Here is a 22,478-nt window from a genome sequence, read left to right on the forward strand (position 1 = left end):
CAGCGGTCTAAACACGAACTGCCAGCCTTCTTCAGGAGAGTGACACCATGTGAAGCACCTACACAGTATATTTTTCAGTCAAGAGAGAACCTGGCTACAGCTGGGGTTGCAAAACTACATACAGAGCTGCATCAAAATGCAAAACACATCCTCAGATGGGCAACTGCAGATGATACCCTCCACAAAGGGAAAAGAGCCTTTTTATGCTGAAACTCTGGTTCAGTGCTGCATAAACTCTAAGGCACAACAGTCTGATGCAGTAACAGTCTCATTTCTAGCCCATACTCTGTTTACGCTCCACATTAAAACTAGCCTAAACACCACTCCCAGGCAGCACATTTGTCATCTTTAATCATGTTATAAGGACAGACAAAAATATAGACAGTTAGACATGTTTAGGATTCCTAAATATAAGGGTGGTTTCACAGACACCCGGCACAACCTTACCAGGCAAACTCGTAATTATAGGAGAACGCTTCTTATTTCGGAGTATTACCAGGCATCCCTATCATCACAAGACAGGCGGCGAATTTACATAACAGAGCTCTGGAAAGCCACAGGGAATTCTGGGACATTTGGAGCAGAATACAATTCATTTCATTTCACCGTCTAGAGATCCCGGATCGTCAATATAGGGATATGACATCAGTTCAAAGCACAATAACTGTAAAGCGCTCAGAGTCTTTACAATGGATCAGTGATCCTTCTCCTGCCTCTCAAGATGTCGTGCTTGAAATGAAGACTGCTGATACTGCAGGTTCGCCTGACGCCACTGCACACAGTTGTGCCATCAGGAGGGTAATATATTCTCAATAACCTCCTTTCCTTGAGCTGAAAAAACCGAGCCATCGACAGCAGCACACAGCACAGAAGCAAAGGCATCTCTTCTTCTCAGAGCCATGACCTCAGCCTAAGGTTTGCTCTAAATATCTAAGAATCAAAAAACTTGGGAGTGTCACAGTTTGAACCCTTCTGTTGATCTGCTTCTATTCCTGCAGCCCTGGAGAGACAGCACTCGTGTTCGAGACCAGTGCGAAGAGATTCTCATTCGTGCCTTCGCTGCCTTCCAACTTCTACTGCCAACACAACCTGATGGACTTTTATTACATCACACAAAGCATGTGATAGAAATCAATAACCTGGCAGCCCGGCTGCGATGGCCAAACTAATAACCGCTGCTCGATCACAAAATCAGAGGCAGCAACGCTCTTCAGAGCTTGTGAACGGGATTCTCCTTGTTTTGTGTTCGGAGCTCAATCCTACGCACATTTAAACAAACGTAGTCCTCTGTAATTGCCACCCTGGGTCATAAGATTTGCGTTGTGATCTGACCATGCAGATGTAACTTTGCCTGAATACACCACGGTTTTGAATACACAAACCCAGCTGGCCCGGCTCCGCGGGCTGCTTGCGCCCGTTGCTTGTTGTCAACAGATTTGCATTGTCCTTTCCCCGAGCAGCTGTATTCCCACACAAAGGAAGTGCTCTGTGGCTGCCTCTGGAAAGAGAAGCTTGACTGACGCCCTTTAACAGATACACTGCATCTCGCATTCAGCTCAAGGACGTCCCATTGTGTCACAGCTCCCCGCTATCAGCAGCTCTTTCAGCTCCTGACACACTGAACATACCCTCCTACAGGCTGGCCAGAACAAGCAGACGCCCCGCCGACGAACGGTCAGTCCTCATGGAAATTGCTACCGACTTTGCAACTGCTCTTTGAAGATGGTGGGCAGAGGGCAGTGGGGTCAAATTATAAACTAGACTGCTGAACTAAGATGTGAAGTGATCTGAGCACAAATTTCACCTCTTGATGAAGTTCTTTTAATGGGCCCTAACCCTTTCCCGAGCAGTGGCCGTTGCCAAGTAATCAACCGGTAAAACAAAGGCAATTCAGCTCCAACTCTTGAGATGGCGTGGCCCTCTAATTTCTACAGAAGGCCGAGTTCTGTTTTGCAAAGCCGGCTCACACTAGGTGGGCAGAAATGCACCGTGCAAAGATAAGCAGTCAGATGGGCAGCAGAGTGTTCAATGTTGGCGGCCCGTAACAGCACTGAGAGCAAAGGATAACAGTGCATCTGCTGGGGTGCCAGCCCACAGACGAGCACCCCGAGGACTGGGAGCAAGTGAAATTGAAATGGTCATTTAATGCTAGGGGTGGAGGGCAAAACGAATCACTGCAAGTGTGTACTGTTGAATTTGGTTTGTTTACATAACAGGAGCTGGAATGCAGGTGTGCTGTGTGCTCACTGAGGGATTATACATCTATGGAAAGTTCTCTCTATGAAAATTAAGCTCCTCACAGGCCCATAAGCCTATCTGAATGTTACCTAAGCAAAGCAGTGAGTTCCTTCCTGAACTACAAAGACTGGGATGCTATTCGTTGTCTGCTTTAGTTACTTTTCTTTCCTTTCTTCAAGCACACAACAGAATAATCTTCATTTCTTATTTATTGTGTGCTGATTCTCTCCTTCCCCAAGATCTCTGACACCTTTCCCACTATACCCTCATTTTGCCTCTTTAAGAAACCACGCGCCACGCCATCCCAAAACGGTTCCATCGTTTTGACAGACAGCTCGATCTAAAGACTTCAGCCTGCACTGCACAACAATGACGCACCTCCTAGCAACAGATCGGCGATGAAAGCACTTCGCCCCTCTCCAAAATTTTTTTTAAAATGCGTCCGAGTGACGCCTCTTCATGTTCTGCAGCTCGTGTGCTCAGGGCACCTCATCAGCATAAACCATTAGAAAGATAAAGCCACGACTTAAACACAACAGCACAAAGAGACACTTTTCCAAGCAAACTCTGGCAGTTAATTCTTGGGGAAAAAAAGTCTAAATGTTTTAGGTATATACAGTACTAATACCTTACCAATCACTCACCGTCTTTTAGCAATGTGAGCTATTCTGCATTTGAGATTTTTATATTTAAAAAATATAAAAGTGGCAAAGGGAAATCATGGCAGAATTTGACAAAAATAAGCAAACTTCACTTTTGCTGGCATTTACATCTTTTCTGAAGGTTTATCAAATATACTGGTACATGAGTTAAAAAGTATAAACACCATCTTATGCATGCAGTACATAAAGGAATGAGGGGTGATGAAATCTGTAAATTAGAAATCTTAGGGAATACAACCAGTATTAAATAAAATGTTTTAAAAAGTCGTTGTTGGCAGCAATGAGGCTCATGAGGAAAAAAAGCGTTAATCATCCACTCTCTCAGAGCAGGCTATCTGCATCTTTTCAAAGGACCGTGTGATGTCTTCGCAATCCACACGTTCTTATGGAATTGGAATGCCAGTGAAGGGTTCGAATCCGGCAGCACGGCCCCCCATCCCGAAGCAGGAGGTACACGAGAAACAAAATCGCCGCTAAGTGCTCTCCCAGTGAGCCAATCCCACAGGGCCGTCGGACAGGAGACGCCATCGTCCTGACAGCTTGTCCAAACAGGCCGCACTGAGCCTCACTGTCGCATCCTTGAACCAGAGCCTCTGTCCCAGACCTGCCCCTCCTCGCCTCCGGAACCAGGAGAGGAGGTCGGAGCAGGGAGCTGTCTCAGCAAGCACAGGCTGCAGAGGAACCGGTACAGGTTCATTCCTCATTCCATGCTGACAGGCAAAGGAAAGAAACCCCGCCTTCTTCAGGCGAGGGCTGGAGGCTGAAGAAAGCTCCACATCTGGAACGTTGCATTTCTTTTCTTTTCTTTTCAGCGTGGAATGATTCTTTACCTAATCTCAAGAAACATCCGCAAGAAGACAAACAGCTGATCGCGCCTCCACCAGCCACCACTCCACCACTCCACCACTGAACCGAGCTCGGAACTAATAAATGTTAGGAGCTTGTTCCGGGGCAGGAAAAGAAAAAAAAATTCCCTTAAGAAACCGAAAAGGCTCAGAGGCTGCAGTGAGCACTATGAGCAGGAACGCCAGGCTGCCTGCCCAGGGCCTGTGCCCAAAAACAAACGGGCTTCTACCGCTGCAGCCCGTCAAAAGAAGTCAGTAACGGCTCTGAATTACTGGAAAACGTCAGACAATCTGAAAATGCAACCAAAAGAAAAGCTTGGGCAGAGAAATGGTTTCCAAATATAAAAAAAAACAGTGAGAGCAAGGTAAGCTGTACAGAACAGTGGAACAGGTTTCTTTCGACAAGCTACGAGGCTGTCAGTTGTTCAAAACTCAGCAGCTGTAGACCACAAAAAAGGAAACTTGCACAGAATAAAGGAATGCTTTTTCTAAACAAGCCAGGGGGGCTGCTGGCTGTTCATGCTTTGAACAAGTAAACCGAAAAAATGCCCTTGGAAAGTTACACTGTGTGTGTGAATTGCCAGACCCTTGACAGCCTGAAAGCTGATATCATCTCCCTATCTCGGGCTGCATAAAGCTCTGAATAGCTTTTCTGACTTTCCATTTTTCCTTTAACTGATCTCCCGGGCCTCACCCTGATGCTACACTAGCAGTTGAGCTTACTTCCCCTCCATTTCACGCTTGTTTTACGAGCGAATAAAAAGCAGAGGACGTCATGAACATTAAACAGCAGCACAGCGTTCCCAGCAGGAGCAGCCGGCCTGAGTCGAGACCTGTACTTCGGCGCTTCAGAGTCTGTCTTGAAGCACGGGATGGGTTTAATCCATCTGAGAAAGGTCTGAGTCACGCTGCGGCCGAGTCAAACGACGTTCGGAATGCACCGCCCTTGAATCAGCCCCACCCTCGCAGGGCCAGCCGCTGCTCGCCGCGCTTGGGGGAGCGGAGTCTTCCTCGCCGTTTCCCACAAGAACAGAAGAGCTGCTGTCCGGGACGTGAGCGAGACCGCGGTCAGCCAGTTCCTCAGCCTGATTCAAGAGCCCAGCAGTCCACGTCATGCCTCCTTGACCTTTAACCTGGGGCCCCGCTGCCAGCAGGGAAGTGAACTTCCTGTGCAAGGCGCCGCCATGCTGCTGCCTGGGACACAGGAGGACAGGAGGAACTGCACCTGCTGCACAGCTGCCCGAGAGGGTCCGTGCAGCACGAGGATGTTTAGTCTACACATCGCTCGATGTTAAATGGCTACCATGTTGCCTACCGGTAATCCAGACACCCACAGCAGTCTCTAAAGAGCGCAAGATTCAGCTGGATAGACAAAACGTGGAAGTTGTTTTAGTTTACTTGGACGACAATGGAAGAACAACAGAGAGTTCGCATTTCGCATTTCGCCAGGGTAGCGTCAAAGCCTCTGTCCATCTTTCTTTCAGGGTCCGCACCACCGGGACCCTGCAGGTAGTCTCCGTCACGCAGAGCTACACTGACCAACCCGCGGGAGATACACCTGTCTGGGAGATACCAAAGATACATTTTCTGAGGGGCTCCAACTTGGAGAACGTCTGCCCAAAGACGGTGACCCTCGTGGAAGCTAAACAAGGAGCGGTATTCTTAAAGCCAGTAAGACATTCCGAGAGCAAGCATCTGTAAAAATTGTGGTTTAGAGCATACTGAACGGGTTAGGCCGAAAATTAAATTTAAAGCTCGGATCCAAGAGCTTTTCAACATGTACAGGGACCCACGCTGTCTTTTTACCAACAACTTCACTGGCTTGTAAGCAAATTGGCCTCAAAATGAAGGAGAGACCTGCGGCGCAAACAGAATGAGTCGCTGGTCGACGGACAGCAATTTGTTAACAGCTATTGACAAAGTTCCTTCTCCTAGAAATGCTTTGCTAAGCAATGTTTAATTACCCAATTACTATGAAAGGCATTTGTGCTTATTTTATCTATATGAAGGCCAGAGACCTCATTAATATAACAAAGTTCCAAAAATGTATCTGCCAATTCCCATGACTGTCAGGCCACAGGTTATTGTTCAGCAGAATCGCCCGCAGCAGTATTTGTCATCTAGAGAGGATGAGCTGTTCTAAGAGGACATTATTTCCACCCTATTCACAAACTAGGCCTGTTTCTCAGTACAGTTGATCTTGTATAACCACAAAAATAAAAAAAGACATCACCATGGAGATGGAGCACACAGCAGAACTCCACAGTTTGGGAATATGTTTTTTTACCGATGCAAATAAAAAAAGGAACTACTGTAGACGAGTCAGTTCAAAAGAACGACGGCTATACAGTTGTTGTTTTTTTTTATAAAGGCCAATTAATCCCATCGGCCTTGATCTCTTATCAGGACACTGACTGTAGTCAAAACGAAACGTTTGGGTCGTTTCTTCTTTTCTAACGGCTTGGAGAGGAGCAAACAGCGTTGGCCAGTGAATTCAGGAACTACAGCACGGCTCTGTAACGCAGTGCTCAATACGTGAAGCTGTCGCACTGCAGACAGAGGAACAGTGAGAGGACAGCAGGGAAGAGGCAGACACCTACATACACAACCAAAGGCTTGTTGTGTGTAGCCCTGTAACCCTGGGCAGGACCCAGGAGCTGAGCAGCACCGGTGCAGAACTGGGGTGAAATGCAAGTTGGCTGCTCTTCAATTCAGAGTGGCGATTAGCATATGAAACCTGTGGAGCTCGGCAGAAGCTCCGTCCTTGTTATTAATAAGCATCTGATCCACTCTGCTAGCTTGCCCGCTGCAGCTCGACGCCGTGTCCCAGCACGGCTGCAGTGCTGTCACTACAGCAGCCCTTCTCCACCGCTCCTTGTTAACTGCAAGAGCAGCCATTCCCCATGCTCCCCGAGACACACAGGCCAACTGGGCAAGGCTGGGCAATCGGGGGCTACAGCACAGAGCACAAAAGCTGTTTATGTGCCTGGCTGTGTGACCTGACTGCGAATGAGCTGCTCAGACAGAGCTGGGAACAAACAGCCTTCATTACCAAGACAAAAAAAAACCTACTGCTGCACCCGGCTTCTTACCCAACCAGTGCAACTCCCGGCCTCCGGATGTTAGAGCACAGGCAGTAAAATTTCATAATTTCATTTCATCAATTTCCCTACGGGATCAATAAAGTCTTATCTATCTATCTAAAACTGGGCGAAAATAAAATAAAAACTTTTAAAACAAGGTGGTTTGAAAAGAAACGTTTCTTAAAAAGGCACTGAGAACCAAAAATCCAGAACTAAGTGAAAAAAACCTTGAGCCAACAGAGGAACTTCGAGCATTTGCTAAGTATAAATGAGAAGAATACTTCCTTAGAAAACCGGCAGGAGTTCTCTTAACCTTTTGACTACTCTGATACCACGTCCTCCATTGAAGAAAGTGTTCAGGACGGGGTCTGGGGAGTGCCACTCTACTCTTCTCCAAATTGATTATTAATATCTGGTGCATCCTATTTATTCCCTTCATAAAAAATGCTCCTGAATGGAGACGGATGTGTTAAAAGGCCTTCAGCCGGAGGCCGGCTGGATTCTTCAATCCCAGAGGAAGTGGCCCACTTTGGGTCCACAACTTTATTTAACACGATGCAGCTGCTACTGCATTGAGGCCACTCTCAAGTTTCCGCCTTTCAGGCGTTCGAGCGTCAGAAGGACGATGCAGTGCGCACGCAAAAAAAAAAACAGCGAAGAAAAACAAGGTGCCTTAAGGCAAATCCCAGGTGCTTCAGCCAGAGCTACAGCCGAGCGGTTTCTGCGCACCGGACGCCCTGGGGGTTTGTACCACAGCCGAGGCAGGAGACGCAGCAGGCTGACCTGCTTCCCTGTGCAGACATACGCCTCCCTAATCTCTCAATCCCTTAATTTACGGCCGCGTGCCGTATCCCAGAAAGCGGGCTTTTCCCCAGATGACCACCGGAGGAATTCTTCTGGGCGCACCCACATGAGTCTCGTGTGCTGTGGGACCCACAAGCGATAATATTCCGACCTCACTGCCGGTTTCTCACTCATTCAGTACCATGTGCTTTTCTAGACTTTGTTTTCAACAGCCCATCTTGGAACCTACCTTTTTTTATTTTTGTTTTTGATTGTGCTCATTGCAACCCAAAAAAAACCTTAAAAAGTCTGGATTGCAAGCAGACGGGTGTTGGTGCTTAGAAAGGGCTGGAAACGGACCGTTTTGCCCAAATGCCCCCGTGGCAGCTTTGCTCGGCCGCAAGCGTCATCTGTTTCTGGTTCTCTTGCACCCCAGCTGACCGGTGAACGCTGCGAGCACACGTGAGGAGCGCCTGCAGTCTCACTTGGTCACCAGCTCTCTTCCTGCCTGCGCTGCCTTGACAGACAGGCCCTTTCTCCCCACTGCTCCACCAGCGCCAGCTCCAGGGCTGATGGGGCCCACCGCTGTCGACTGCAGTCCAGAGCCCCTTGGCCGTGCGGTTCAGCTCCACTGCGAGAACCTGTACAGGAACACGCCCGTCAGGGGACAGGCTGTCCATGTCCTACCCTGACCCATTAACTATCATTTACGTGCCCTGGCATGATTCACGCCCACCTCACCGCAACTACAATTTCAAATTCTCACACCAATTCACAGTCATATTATGTGTAATTGTTTTTTTTTTTTTTTTTACCTGGCGTGGCCAGAAACGAGAGGAAGAGTTTCACACAACGTTCCCCAGTCTCTGCTCCCATCAGCCCAACACCGAGTCCATCCAGTAAGGATACCACCCTCACTTCACACCGTCCTTTTGAACTTCTGATTAAGGGCCCATTTGAAAAGAGACAAGGGTCCCATTATTAAGAAGCCAGCAAGTAGGCTTCTACTGGGCTATAATAATCCAAAAGGCAAGTCAGCAATTCACTTTATAAATGAAATATAGTTTTCTTTTTGACTCAAGGAAATTGGGTTGTACACCAGTCATATCCGCCTAACGAGGGACACCCGAGCACACTAAGCAGATCTGGGATACTTTGATCGACCTCTCATGCCTACCTCACACACAGCAAGAAAAGACAGGAAAGGAGCGAATAACTGGGTGGTGTGAGACTTACACCTACAATGCATGAACTGAAAAGCTGTGCCTCAGGCACACATGAAGAGAGCTCTCTAATCTTGCCAGACATTTGAATTAAAACGCAACAGTTCACAAAAATGGGACAACGCGGAGGCGTGGCAGCTAGCGCTGCTGTCCTGCGGCTTTCAGGTCCTGGGCTCGATTCCATTCGGAGCACCTTCCGTGGGGAGTTTGCACGTTCTGCCCTCGTCTCCAGAGGGATTTTGTCCGGGTGCTCCGGTTTCTTCCCTCCTCCCGAAGACAGGCTGTGGAAGTTACCGAGCACCTCTAAACTGTCTCTGTTTCTGCGCGTGTGTGCGTGCCCCGCCACGGCCGGGCATCCTGCCTGCACGGGGGGGTCAACCCCAATGCCTTATGGGACAGGCTCCAGGTTGGCATGGCTCTTACCAGGAATGAGCGGTTATGCCATAATGTTGGGATGAGATTACTTTTTATTACATTTTTGGACAGGACTGGGACTGTCTGATTCAATATGAAACTATGAGAGAAGCCAATGAGAGTGGAAGCTCTTAGAAGCTCTTTTATGTTGTTTTGTGGTGAGCAGGCCAATCTCCACTCTGTGCTCAGCCATAAATAGAAAATAATCCCCACCAGCAGTGAGGAGCTTGTTAACTTGTCCCTTTTTAATTATGCATTCACACAGCCCCCCCCGGTCGGGGCTGGCTTCAATGAGGAGATGAGGGAAGAGTCAATGTATCACTTCTCCAGAACTGCTCCTGAGAAATTAATCCTGTTAGAGCCGTGTGATACTTTACCAGCAGAGAAGCACTGCCAAGAAAATCTCACATGCACAACAAAAATACTGCAGACATCCACGCACAGCAGCAGATGGAGAGAGCTCCTTTTTCTTTTTACTCTGCAGAAAAACATCCAGTCACGTTTGATCCTTGCAACTTAAAGAAGCTGGTCAGGCAGGGCAGCACATTCATCGGAAAGGATTCTCTGCGGAAGTCTTATCTTGAGATATGAGCAGAGCAGATGCTTGTGAACAGACACCTGGATTTGCTTCATCCATATGGAGAGGGTCATTCATTCCTGGGTGAAGAATAACAAACCTTATGGAGTCTGGCTCAAAGAGGGATCTGGGATTAGCATAGTCACGCTGAAAATAAGGCCTCCAAACAAGGCACAACAAAAGACAGAGTGTCCCAGCCAGCGTGTGCAAGATTAGATGGCGACTCTGACCGCTTGTGAGCCACAGACTTCTTCCTTCTAGAGAGGACGTTGGGGCAAAAGCTGATCTAGCATTACAGAACAGAAACATGGACTCCACAGTCCAGCCAAACACCAAAGGCAGAACCTATAAACAACACAAAACGGGATACCTGCACGGCCCAACGCTGATACAAACTCAATCCAACTAACCTGACGCCACTCAAAGAGAGGTGAGGAACAAATACTCCAATTCCAGGGTGGTCACGGCCCCCCTGACCCACCACGCCCCACAGTCTGGGGACACACGGCCCACAGACCGTCACTCCCTTCCTGCTTCAGACAGCTTCGCAACCGGGAGCTTCAAGGGCCCTGGTGACACCCAGAAAGACATCTGGGGCGCTTATCCACACACCTGTTCCAAGAACAGCTCCACTGCGCTTGAGACTACAGCAACCTCCAGTCTGACAGATCTTACACATTTCAGCAGGACAGCTTTGATTAAAACTACAGAATTAACAAGGGCCCAGCTGCTAGACTGTTGTGAATTATGTATTAAGCTCGAGAGAATGAGGGTTTCTCTGGACTTTTGCCTTTGATGTAATATTCAACGGTTCTTCTGAGCGGCTCTTCAGGCCTCTTCGACATTTTTGTGCTTTGCCTTTTCTTCCCGGTACAAAAACAAAAATCAGAGCTGTTCTTTCGAAAACGCCTCCACTGCCAAAGCCAGCGTTTTTATTCTGTAAACCCATTTCCGAGTGCCGGATAACAGAAGACAAAATAAGACGATAATGAAAAATCAACACCACCCAGACTGGAGTTTTAAACATCCTCAGCCAACTTGCACCTTATGTGGCAGCATCACGCCCACACCGGATTCTTCAGCAGATCGGTCTTACAAAATAAAAGGCTCAGGACTGTAGGCATCAGAGACGTAATGAGGGCATTGCCAACTCTAAACACCAACAAGAAAACTACACACTGCAGCATCTTGCCCTCGCTTATTACCCGATCAAACAGCAGGTCGAATGTTGTGGCTGGAGCACTTCTCTTTCTGTGCTTCGTCATTCCTCCCATATCAACAGCCTCACACAAGCTGTACATAAGGGGGCCACAGCGACCACAAGATCTAAACCCAGGCACAGAAACCAAACACACACAAAGTGAGCGTGTGGTAGGACCCTAGGTCCCAGCCTCACTGACAGCCCTCCTGCAGGTTCGAACTGCACCTTGCACCCGAGGAATGGAGAGCCGCTCACGCCCACAGCTCCTTGTGTGCGTCGGCTAACAAGACACTATGACAGGAGTCACTACGGCTCTCCCGAGACGACCGAAAACGACTGTTTCGCGCACGTGTTTAGAAAAGCGCTTACGTGTCGCACAGTCTTCACAGCAAGTTCAAAACAGTAAAAAAATCGGACACGGAGATCGTTTTTAAACACGACTCTCCATCTACTACTGCACTGGCTACCTGCGATGCTCAGATGACGAGTGGCGGCTAAGTGTGCAAGTAGCATGTCTAAACACAAAGCAAACATGCAGAACCAACATTGCCGGAAATCGTGACAAAGCACAAGCACAAGCAGAGCCAGCAAGAGCTGCCAAACAAGCAGGCGGGGCGAGAGGAGAGGAGAATGAAAACTTGAGCAGGAAAAAATCACTGCCGAGAGACTGGTGTTACAACAGCAAACACAGGTGTGTTACACTCTGCAGCCATCATCCCCCACGACTACAATACCAAAGGGTGGGAACGTGAGGCAGGTATTTTTCCACAGCATTGTACTCGGAAAAGAAACTCTGATGCAATTTAAAAAGAAATCCTACAGGAGACTCCAATTAACCTAATCATGCAAAAAGCTCATATATTCATATAGCTTATAAAGCGATGGAAAAATACTGGAAAGACCAACGCAAACAGTTCCCAATCTCTGAATCTTATACAACAGATGTATATCGATTCACAGAAAACCGAATGAAGGGGACTAACACTTAAAGCACAAGGTCTACTGACACTGTTCCTCCCACCGTCCACATGCTGGTAGGTTCAGTGGCTTCTGGGAAGCCTGGCCCCGGTGTGAATGAGAGTGTACCCCGCCTTGCGCCCGCTGCTCGCCCGCGCCCCTGAACTGGAAGAAGCTGTTGGGAAATGGATGGATGCTTCAGTGTTCCCAGTGGGCTCGGAGACGGAGTGGGGAAGCTGGCAGAGTGGTGGCTCTGGGGCTCAGGATCTGCACCTGGAAGGTTGCCGGTACGTATCCCGCGGCCGGCAGAGGAATCCTACTCCGTTGGGCCCCTGAGCAAGGCCCTTAACCCCAGCTGATCCAGGGGCGCTGTATAAATGGCTGACCCTGCGCTCTGACCCCCAGCTTCTCTCTCCCTGTCTGTGTGTCTCATATAGAGCAAGCTGGGGTATGTGAAAAGACGAATTCCGAATGCAAGAAATTGTATAGGGCTAATAAAGTGATGTGATGTGATGTAGAAGTGCCCCTGATTCAGCGCGTGTCTCTGCCCAACAGCACCACATGCCTGCAAGCACCCAGGAAGCCACAGGGGGCCCTGCGTTGGCATGAGCAGAGGGTCCTCCACCCATCGTGTAGCACATAAGGAATCCCAGTCGCAGTGGGCTGTGCCACCAGCCGAGACTCAAACCCGTGACTCCCGGGTCATGCAGGTACTCTTGGCGAGTACCTTTTCCTCCCAGCTGAGCTGCTCCGGAGGCCCGTGCATCACGGCTGTAGCTGCGGATGTGCGCAACTGTCTTTTGTCAGCTGACAAGTCAGCTCGGCTGTCTGCGAGGGGACTAAAGGAAAAAATACGTTCCATCCTGGACTGAGCCCAACGCTGAGACTGGGGGGGGGGGGGGAATTTATTTTGATTTTGATTTTCCTCTTGGCTGGAAAAAATGAGAAGCCCTGCAAGTCTGCTAGCTGAATCATCTTCCCAAATGAAATAAAAGGAAACAGAAAAAGTGATCTTTCAAACCAACACCTCCTTTCGTACTGACATCTGACAGCTGTTCATCCCTGCTTCAGACATTCACAGAGAAGAGAAGCTGTTTGAAATAAGGTAACAATTATGGGGCCTTATGAGCAAAACACACTAGCGAGATGCACAAACATCACTAAATAAACTGTGTTCGAAAGGAAAAACCTTTGAAATGTATTGACTGACAAACAGACTGTTAGTAAAAGCTCTTGTTGCAGTGAGCCCCGAAAATTACCCTCGAGTCGCCCGAGGAGATCGTCAGCAGGGTGTGGGAAGTCATTCGGAAAAGCTGGGCTTAGCTGGCTGTGCTGGGGGCTCGGAGACCCCAGGGCAGCCGAGGAACAAGACCAGCAGAGCAGGGAAGCCACTCGGCCTATACAGCGCATAGAGCCGCCTCTACGCACCAGTTCACATGAGCATGAGCTCATCTTCAGCCTCCTAGGTCTGCATCTGAACAGGATTTTCTCAGTGTAGGAAAAGAAACATCACCCTGGAGACTCTCTAGCAATCCAGTGGATTGGACTGGGAAAGGCGGAATGTGATGCAGAAGTGTCCAAGTTCTGTCAGACTTCCAAAGGCCTTCCTCCGAGGAGATTGTTCTTTATCTCCCTTTCTTAACAAGAAAACCTTATTCAAACTTCTCCCACAATACCACCTACGCTGCAAAATCTAGCACCAGCAGCACGTTAGCAGATAAGCAGGCCGTTGGCTCCATAAAAGTTAGAAAGGACAGACAATTTAATTAATCAAATATGACAGCTCGCCCTCATCTTCCTGTTATTCGCTCTCCACAGCTGAGCGGCCTCTTCAACACAAACAACCTCCATCCGCGAGGACACGGAGAGAGAGACAGACGGGGGTCTTGGAACAAACAAAAGCTTGCCTGTTAGCGATATCACTTTGCCTCAACTGCCCCTGAACACACTCCCTGAACACACACACACACACACACGTTATTCACAACATAATTACGCAGACACCCCACCACCACCGTCCCACAAAAACCACCAATCTTTGAGCAGAACAAACAGCGCAGTCAGAGGGGGGTCACTCACTGCAGACAATAACGCAATGAGCTATGACATCACAGCCAGCCTGGGCTCCGCACAGACGCTCTTTGTTGGACCCGCAGGGTGACACAGAGCGGCAGTGTGGACCAGCTGCCCGGTACCGCGGACGGGACGAGCCATCCCCACAAGACACCGGCACGCGCTATCGGGCAGTCGGCCCACCTGCTGTGGCCTTCAAAGGCACGTCCAGCCCCCCCCAGGAATGGACAACGAAGAGGGAGGGGGCAAACGACACAGCAGCATCCACTGCAGGCCACACAGAGAGCCAAGGGGAATAGGAGGGGTGTTCTTCACTGACAGAAGAGGAAACGAGGGCAGCATGGTGCCAGTTTCTTCTTCAGTGCTAAGAAGACAAAACCCAAACTGCGTGTTTGTGTTATATGATAACACTCTGCATGAAGTCCCTACTAACCTAAGAGCTGAAAGGGACAACAGGTCCTGAACGCCAGGCTTCCCACGACGGCAGTGGTCCTCCTATGATATTTTATTCTGCACGAAGACGAAAAGCAGCCGCCAACAGCCTCCCGCTCAGTCAAGACCCAGGCCGACAGTTCGGTCTCTAAACACATCCCACCAGCACTCCAGCGCACAGCGGACGCACAGGAAACACGGAGCTTATTATGAATCTGGAGTTATGTGTAGAAACCGCTGCCCCTGGCATCGCAGGAACCGCAAGCCTTGAAACCCAGACGACGCGGGCATGCAAACACAGCTGAGCGGACATCACTCAGGCTCTGGGCCGCAGACGGTTGAGCTGAGCCCAGGAACACCTGGTGTGTCGACTGCGAGTCGCCGGTCTTCTACTGAGAGCTGCAGTTTCTCTTCTCTCTTTTCCATGAAGCTGTCTAGCATGCAGGGGGAACAGAAATCTCTTTCGGCTTGACCACATCCAACATGTTTGCTGTATCATTAACTCAGGCCAGGCCTGGATCCCTTTCTGATAAACACATGCAGAGCCAGTAAGACACAGAATAAACGCACCAAACCACACAACTCTCTGATTGCTACTGGTTAGTTTCCAGGTCCTATAAGCCACATGCATCAGGGAAGCAAACATACCCATTCTAATATCAAACATAACCTGACTGCACATGCACCAGAAATGTCAACTACAGAGCAGCCAGCTCCTGTAAAACCTTTTCACTTGCAAAACCGAGATTTACTCAAACTACTGCGTATTGGAAGCCTTATCTTGCAATTCATCTCCACTGAAAGGAGAGGAATTACATACACACCTCCAATACCAGAGTGATAACTGCATCAGTTGTGATTTAGAATGGATAACTCGCCCTGAACAGATAACACGGCTGTTTCACATTAACAGAGGGAGATTAGAAGTGTCCCGTGAATTGACACGTCTGTGCAGGAAGGACAAGGGGATGGTGCCCACTGGACAAGAAGTCCACAGACTGCAGTACAGTAATATTACTGCTTGTGAACACTCATTTATCTCACTCATGCAGCTAATATCAGAACACAAGCAGCACAGCTAACGTGTGTAGAAATCAATACTTTATATTTAGAAAATCATGAAACGTCAAAACAAAATTAAAAGCACTACAATCTGATGCAATGTAGTGGCTTGTTGAGGGTGATTATTCACACGCTGAATGTTCCCATATATCCTTCCAAAACAGTTTCAGCCTGTAGAAATTAGTTAATTGAGCCGAGATGATACTCTTCGATCACATGCCTTTGTAAAGACAGAGTCTTCCTGCCAGGAGCAATAAGGAAGACTACTCATGCAGCCTCTTGTCTGTGCAGCTGGATTCTGGCTGGGGCAGCCAGCTGACTGCCACTTCCCAGTGCAAAGTCAGGAGTAATTGTGGAGGTTACATCTGGATTAGCTGGCCTGAAGTCAACAGTGGTCTGACATAGTCATCCATGTGATGCCACTGTGTTAGAATTAAAGACATTTAATGAGTACAGACCACTCCGAAAAAAAACCCTCCGGCGTTTCCCCACCACCATACTTTCATGTCATTGTATCAATATTAGCATTCAGTACATATCTGCATGAGACCAGGCTCACCTAGGCCCAGGTGTTTGAAGCTGCTCTGTTTTATGCTTAGTGTTGTCTCATCTGTGCGCCTGGGTTGCACATTTCCAGAATCCTGTCATTTTAAAATGGGGTGTGGGGGTATCCGAGTGAACAAGGGAACAAGTACATGTTTCTGAGGCCAAGTGTGCTTGACATGTAGCTGTTACTCCAGGTTTCAACAGCTCCTTTCGTACAGTACTGCCGTCGCCATGCACTGGACACAACCCCTTCCCACCCACCCACACACAGAACAAAGATGTCTGGAAAATTAACGATCCCTTCGATGAAATAAAACGATCGATTTCAACTATAAACGGAGACGAGAAACAGTGGAGTGCTTCTTATTTTTAAGAAATAAGAAATCCCACTTGCGAGATGAACCAGAAACGTTTGGAGTGTGTTACACTGGAATTCAGTCGATTGCACTGAGTCTGTTATCAATTACTACCCAATACAGACACTGACCAGCTCGTGACCCGACTCCCCACCCTGCAATATAGGCTTGATGAGAGCTTGTAAACACTCACCTGATCTTGAGCAGAAATACAGCTGAACTCCTTTCCTTCTCATGATTAAGACAAAGAACCAAACACACTGGCAGCAAACACATCACTTGACCCCTTTTTCTCCTTTTTTGTTAAAAAACTAAGATGAATAACTGATCGAAGCTAGACGAACTTTGTACACCCAGCAATTTAGGTACGTTAGTTTGAGACTAGAGTTGGGGTATTTGAAATATCCTTTTCTTGGGCTAAGTCTAGACTGCAAGATAAAAAGGGAACTGAACGAAACGTGAAAATATTGCTAGCGCCACTTGCATCTTTTCTAATTAAAGACGAAAAACCACTCATTGGAGTCACTAGAGCTTCACACAACCTGCAATCAAGTTATTGCAATTCCAGGTTCAGGAGCAATTCTAACATACCTTTTATCATACTGTGAATGAGATGGTTTGCGGACATTTCTGGGGGTAAAACAGTTTTTAAACATCATCCTATTTTTTTCCTTTGAGCAGCTTCTTATTTATCAGGCCTGAGTGAAATTCAAGGCAGTAACCATCTGGCATGCGACACTGAGCTCGAGTACAAGTAATGGAAAAACAAGAACACATCACAGTTGACACACTCGCTGTTTACCCAGCTGGCGAGAGACTGTTGCACAAAATTTCTTTGTTTCTGAAAGTTTCTGAACTTTAGCCCAAACAGTGGTGCTCCTTCTCCTTTATTTGGATGATCTAACAGTGGTGCTCACCCCCTTTCCTGAAGGAACTGTCTCTCCTGTTTTTTCTCCAGCTGAGTTCTTAATCACTGATAACAGTTTTGTATTTGGGGCAGATTTGTAAATGTGCTTGCAACTCTTAAATGGTGAAGTGGGGTTTGTAATTGGTTTAAACCTGGTTCCAATTTCAAGTTTCAAAACTGCCCCATGTCTGTTCATCATCAATTGATCAACTAGTAAAAGCTGCTGAGTCAGAACTAAGAGCAGGCAGGCCAAGAAGAGTTCAGCACAGGTCTGTGTGCTGATGCTATTGGAAATAGTGGCTTTGAAGCAGGGCTTAGTGATGCTCAAGACCGACCAAATTAATGAGTTAAGTACAGTGGAGAGCTTGATCAGTGTGCTTTGGCTGAAATCCACTACCCCACTCTGTCTGTGAGCCGAGACCTGAAAACGCCTGGCGATTCCAGGTTAGGTGGAAACATTCATCCATTTTCTAAACGCTTTATCCAATTAAGGGCTGCTGCAGCAAGGCAGGGTACACCTTGGGCAGGACCCCAGTCCATCACAGGGCACACACAGACACCCTCGCTCACACCAGGGTCACTGTTCCCAGAAGCCAATTAATCCACCAGCACGACTTTGGACTTTGAACCCACTCACACACAGGTGGAACACACAAACTCCACACAGACAGCACCAAGGGGTCCAGAATTGAACCCAGGGCCCCAGGGCCCCAGGGCCCCAGCGCTGCGAGGCAGCAATACTAACCCCCCTGGAAAGAAAACATGTAAAGGTTAAATCCACACTGAAAAGCAAAAGGAAGAAAATCTTTTGGCGGTTGAGTGTGACAGCTGTTGAACAGGGTCTCCTCCATCGACCTTTCAGCGTGGAATTAACCTTCACGTGTTCCCTTGAAGTGTAAGCAAGCAAGCTAATGAATGAGGTCATCAATTAGCACTGGAGCAAAAAACAGCTACGACAGCGTCCCTCCAGGACCAGGACTGACGGTGAAACATCGTAATTCATCCTGCGAAGCGAGAAAGACTTTACTCCAGATTGTGCCCAACGGGGTAAAACGCACATTCTCAGCTGCTGTCCAGTCGATGGAATAAAACTCGCGTGTTAAAATGCTGGGAAGACCAAGCCTTTCAACAAGGGCAAGGCAAAGGTGTATCTGATGGATAGACACTTTATTATTCCCGTGAGGGAAATGGCAGAAATTGTAGCCGAGCGGCTGAGTGCTGCTGCTGAAAAACAAAAGTGGAGCTCCCTATTTTGACACGTTTGTAGCGCAGTAGGTTTCAAAGGGGACTGATGCACACGCATCCAGTTCAAGTTTCGCAAACGAGTCTCTCTCGGCCCTCTGCGTGGTGGTATGGACGTGACGCGAGTTGCAGGGGTCACGATTCCAAGCCACGGAGCGACTTCCAGGGAAGCAACACAGCAAGAGCACAACAGCTCACGAGTCTGCGCCCCCTTCAGAGCCACGGAGCTCGGACTACACCCGCATTTTACAGCGGTGTTTTATTTGCATACGCTTCATAAACACTGAGGGGTTAGTGCTGAATTGGGTGAAATGATCATGTTGCTGCCTACGTGTGTGAGTGTGCAATGTCAAAATAAACCACGACCGGATAAGGAATCGCACTTGAAAACCGTTACAAACTTACAAGGACAAAATAGGGCAACAGCACACGAGTAATTTCCTCTAGGGCAGGGGATGAGTAAAAAAGGCTCCTCAGCTAAACTACAGCATGATCATAACAGCTATGGCGTTTCAGGCTGAACACCACTGCGTCTGTAGACTACGCATCCATTCTACACAGAACAGAAATATATTGTAACGCAACGGGGGCTCCGGCGGGCGCCCTTGCCGCATCTGGTCGGCCCCATCCCGACTGAGGCTCGAACCCGGGACTTCCGCGTCTCTCTGCAGCGACCCAGCACCGTGAGCTAAAGAGAGATCTCTCTCCAGCCCAGTAGCTGTAGTCCTGCTATCATAGGGAAGGGCGGTGACGTCACCTGCTCTGGTACGCCGGCTCTTACACAGTACCTGACGGCCGTAAGCGTTACAATATTTAACTCTCACGACACTTTTCGGTTTTTCCTCAGCCAACAGCAGAACAGTGTCACTGAAAAGTTTCTTCTTGCTCCTGCGAACACTAAGGCAGACGGCAGACAAACAGGTTCCCCTGTCGCTTTCGGTGTCGGAAAAAAGGGTTAAGTGTTCTCTAATTTTATATCTGAAGGCGCAGTTGTGAATTGGTGACAATTTCGTACACCTTTGTAAGAAACAAAAACGAAGGCCGATCACGTCAAAGCATTTTAGCTTTCTGGCGAGCAAAATGTGGTTGAGTTGCTCAGATGCCTTAAACTGACTTGTCATCATCAGTCATCACCTGACACACTCGGTCCCGAGAAACAATTCAGGGCAGTCAATTCAATCCAGTCCAATCACCGACCCCGTGTACACGAACTGTCTACACAAGACAGGGGAGGGGGGCCCTTTCTTCACACCTATCATTTGCAATAAACTGGATTTATAGACAGACTGAAATATTAAAGCTGCACTCGTAGATGTTCGTATTCAAGCAGCTCGTCATCATCATCATCAATAACAATAATAATAATTATACCTGGACGATGAAGTAGCGAAGTCCCCTCCGTCCAAGAGCCGGATCTTGCAGAAGAGCATTCCATTGACAAACGGCACAGCCGTGAGCTCCTCCAGAGTAAAATTAGTCTGAAATTTGAATTTCTTCTTCTTTATTAAAAACGCCATTGACGAAGACAGGTCTGTGACTGTTTGTGTCTTCAAACCGCACTTCAGTGAGACCGCAGCGAGACGTATAAATAGTTCGTTTAAAAGAAAAAACAAATCAGTAACGAAACGATGAAGTTAAAAATAAAATCCAAAAAGGAAAAGAAAAAAAAAAGGTTAAACGAAAATAAAAAGTTTCTGGAGCATGGGGGTTAGGTCCGATTTTAATCTGGAGCTTGGAAATTTCTCTTACGGAGTCCGTCTCGGATCAGCATCTCTGAATCGCCCGCAGCGAGTTCCGGTAAACCTGCAATCATACAAGAAAAATCAGTAAAAACGGACATAAACAAAGACCCCCCATGTAAAGTACACGCAAAATTCAAAAGAAACAAAACCGAAACGATTATGCGAGTGTACCTGCGCGCTTGTATTTAATCCGGACAGCACGCCTCAGCGCACTGCTCGCTGAACTATCGCCTGTAACTCGAAAAACACCCCGCAAGACGGGTCCTCCGGGCTCCAGACGGTGCTCGGTGGGTGCTTGACGTGCCCTCGAAAGGCTCTGTTAGCAGAGAACCCTGTGAGAAGATGCTCCGCCGTGCAAGAGTCTCCACAAACACTTGTGCGCAGCGAAGCGCAGAGCGGTCCCGGCGCTTGCGGGCTTCGGTAAATAATTTTGGTCACTGCGCCTGTTGTCGGCGCTTAAAACCGGTCTCGCTGCCTGGGACTCCTCTTTTTTAAAAATTTTCCTGTGCGGATTTCTAGATGAGTCCTCCTGGTAGCTTCTCGCCTGCCTGCTCGCCCGCCAGGGGAGATGATCTCCTCCTCCAAGCGGTGCGCCGCGGTCTGCGCTCCTGCCCTGAATCACAATGAACGCGACTCGCTCGGTCTCATCCAGACTGCAGTCCTGCAAACTGCCGTCCGCTGGCGAGCACGGGAGCCAGCCTCCGGAAACCTAATGCCGGGCTTGATACGTCCAATTATTTAAAAAATAATTATCATAAACAGGCACCCAAATATTAGCGCCCGTAGCACAGAAACGCGACCGCTTCTCTCCGTGGCTCCACCACTCACTGGCCCGCAGTCACAAGCCCCCGGCCGGCATAAGCCCTCCTCCTCTCCCCGTGTGCAGGCAGCCAGACGCCGCCTCCCTGCTCCTCACGTCACCGGCCCTGCGCACGGCCGAGCCCCGCCGGACTCGCGTTTCTTACGGAACCCACGCAGCACAAACCGTATGGGAGGGGAGACGCGGCTTCCTCCCCACGACGAGCGTAGTGGCAAACGCAGAATACCACCGGCGAGAGACAACGCGAGCGGTTCTCCTGGAAACTGCGCAGTCTGACTGGCTTGAGGGAGGACTGGGGACGGGTGAGATCCACGACCACACACCTCTACTACAGAGGAACCAAGAAGTTACTGCCGGCACTTTTGGAGCATTGCTGTGACAGCTTTTGGTGATATTTGTTAATAATACAAAATAATAGTAATGATTTTCAAGTAGGGAGCTGCATCAGCATGCGTTGGCTGCAAAGGAACAAGTCAAGGTTTATTCCATGGTGAAAAGAGAAGAAAAGAAACACGACGTTTCGGCTGTGGAGCCTTCTTCGGGTGTGTGAGAGATATATCCTTTGTCAGAGTTTGTCAACACTGACTTATTCATGGGTCATGCCAGTAAAGCATCTTGAATTACATAGGCTTTTCCTATGTAGGACATAGATAATTTTTCTCTCTCACACACGTGAAGCAGGCTCCATAGCCTTCTTATTATATAATATGCATATATATATATATGCATTATTATATAATATAGTATATGCATATAATTATATAACATTATAATGCCCCCCTGTGTGGCAATCCATTCGCAAAATTAAAATCAGTGAGGGTGGATGAATTCAAGTCAAAGATGATAACGAATACTGTGATGTCAAGTTATCATTGTCCTGAGAAGACTGCATCTGTGAGGAGCCTGTCAGGGGTTTCAGACCGACCCGGGGCGCCCAGACTCGCGGATCAGTAAAATAACATCGACAGGCCAGGAGCACGTCTGCAGCTCGCGATCCGGAAACCTTGTGAAACGCTCAAAATAAAGCTTTAAACATAACGTTTTGCAGCCACGTGAAAGAAAGGGGGGGAACTTTGTCTAGAGCGCCACCTGCTGTCTGAATTAAGTCATATCCGTTCGTATCACGAAGCGGGCTGATGTTCAGAGGTGGATTGGTGCCATAATCACTAAACAGTACTTTCCATTGTCTTACTCGGATTCAAAGTCGTACAGCTGCCAAATAATACCTTGTTATGATAATAAGACTTATATTTGGGTGGAAAGTGATATCCTCTTAATCGTTTGTCTAATTTACCAGGCACTCAGACTGGGGCTT

At 48.2% G+C, this 22,478-nt stretch overlaps 1 protein-coding gene across 1 annotated transcript in view; it reads right to left on the reverse strand.

Annotated features, from left to right (window-relative positions):
- The window catches only part of LOC148815997 (early estrogen-induced gene 1 protein-like), a 64,585-nt gene extending 43,434 nt beyond the window's left edge, over positions 1 to 21,151 (reverse strand). The window contains exons 1-2 of the mRNA XM_088940751.1: positions 20,515 to 21,151; positions 19,973 to 20,404 (exon numbers count right to left, since the gene is read on the reverse strand). Of these exons, the coding sequence (XP_088796877.1) occupies positions 19,973 to 20,118 (146 nt within the window). The 5' untranslated portion in view covers positions 20,119 to 20,404; positions 20,515 to 21,151. The remainder of the gene's footprint in view (positions 1 to 19,972; positions 20,405 to 20,514) is intronic.
- Positions 21,152 to 22,478: the final 1,327 nt, after the last annotated feature.

This window comes from Atractosteus spatula, chromosome 23 (genome assembly GCF_055471065.1).
Source record: "Atractosteus spatula isolate fAtrSpa1 chromosome 23, fAtrSpa1.hap1, whole genome shotgun sequence".
NCBI lineage: Eukaryota > Metazoa > Chordata > Actinopteri > Semionotiformes > Lepisosteidae > Atractosteus > Atractosteus spatula.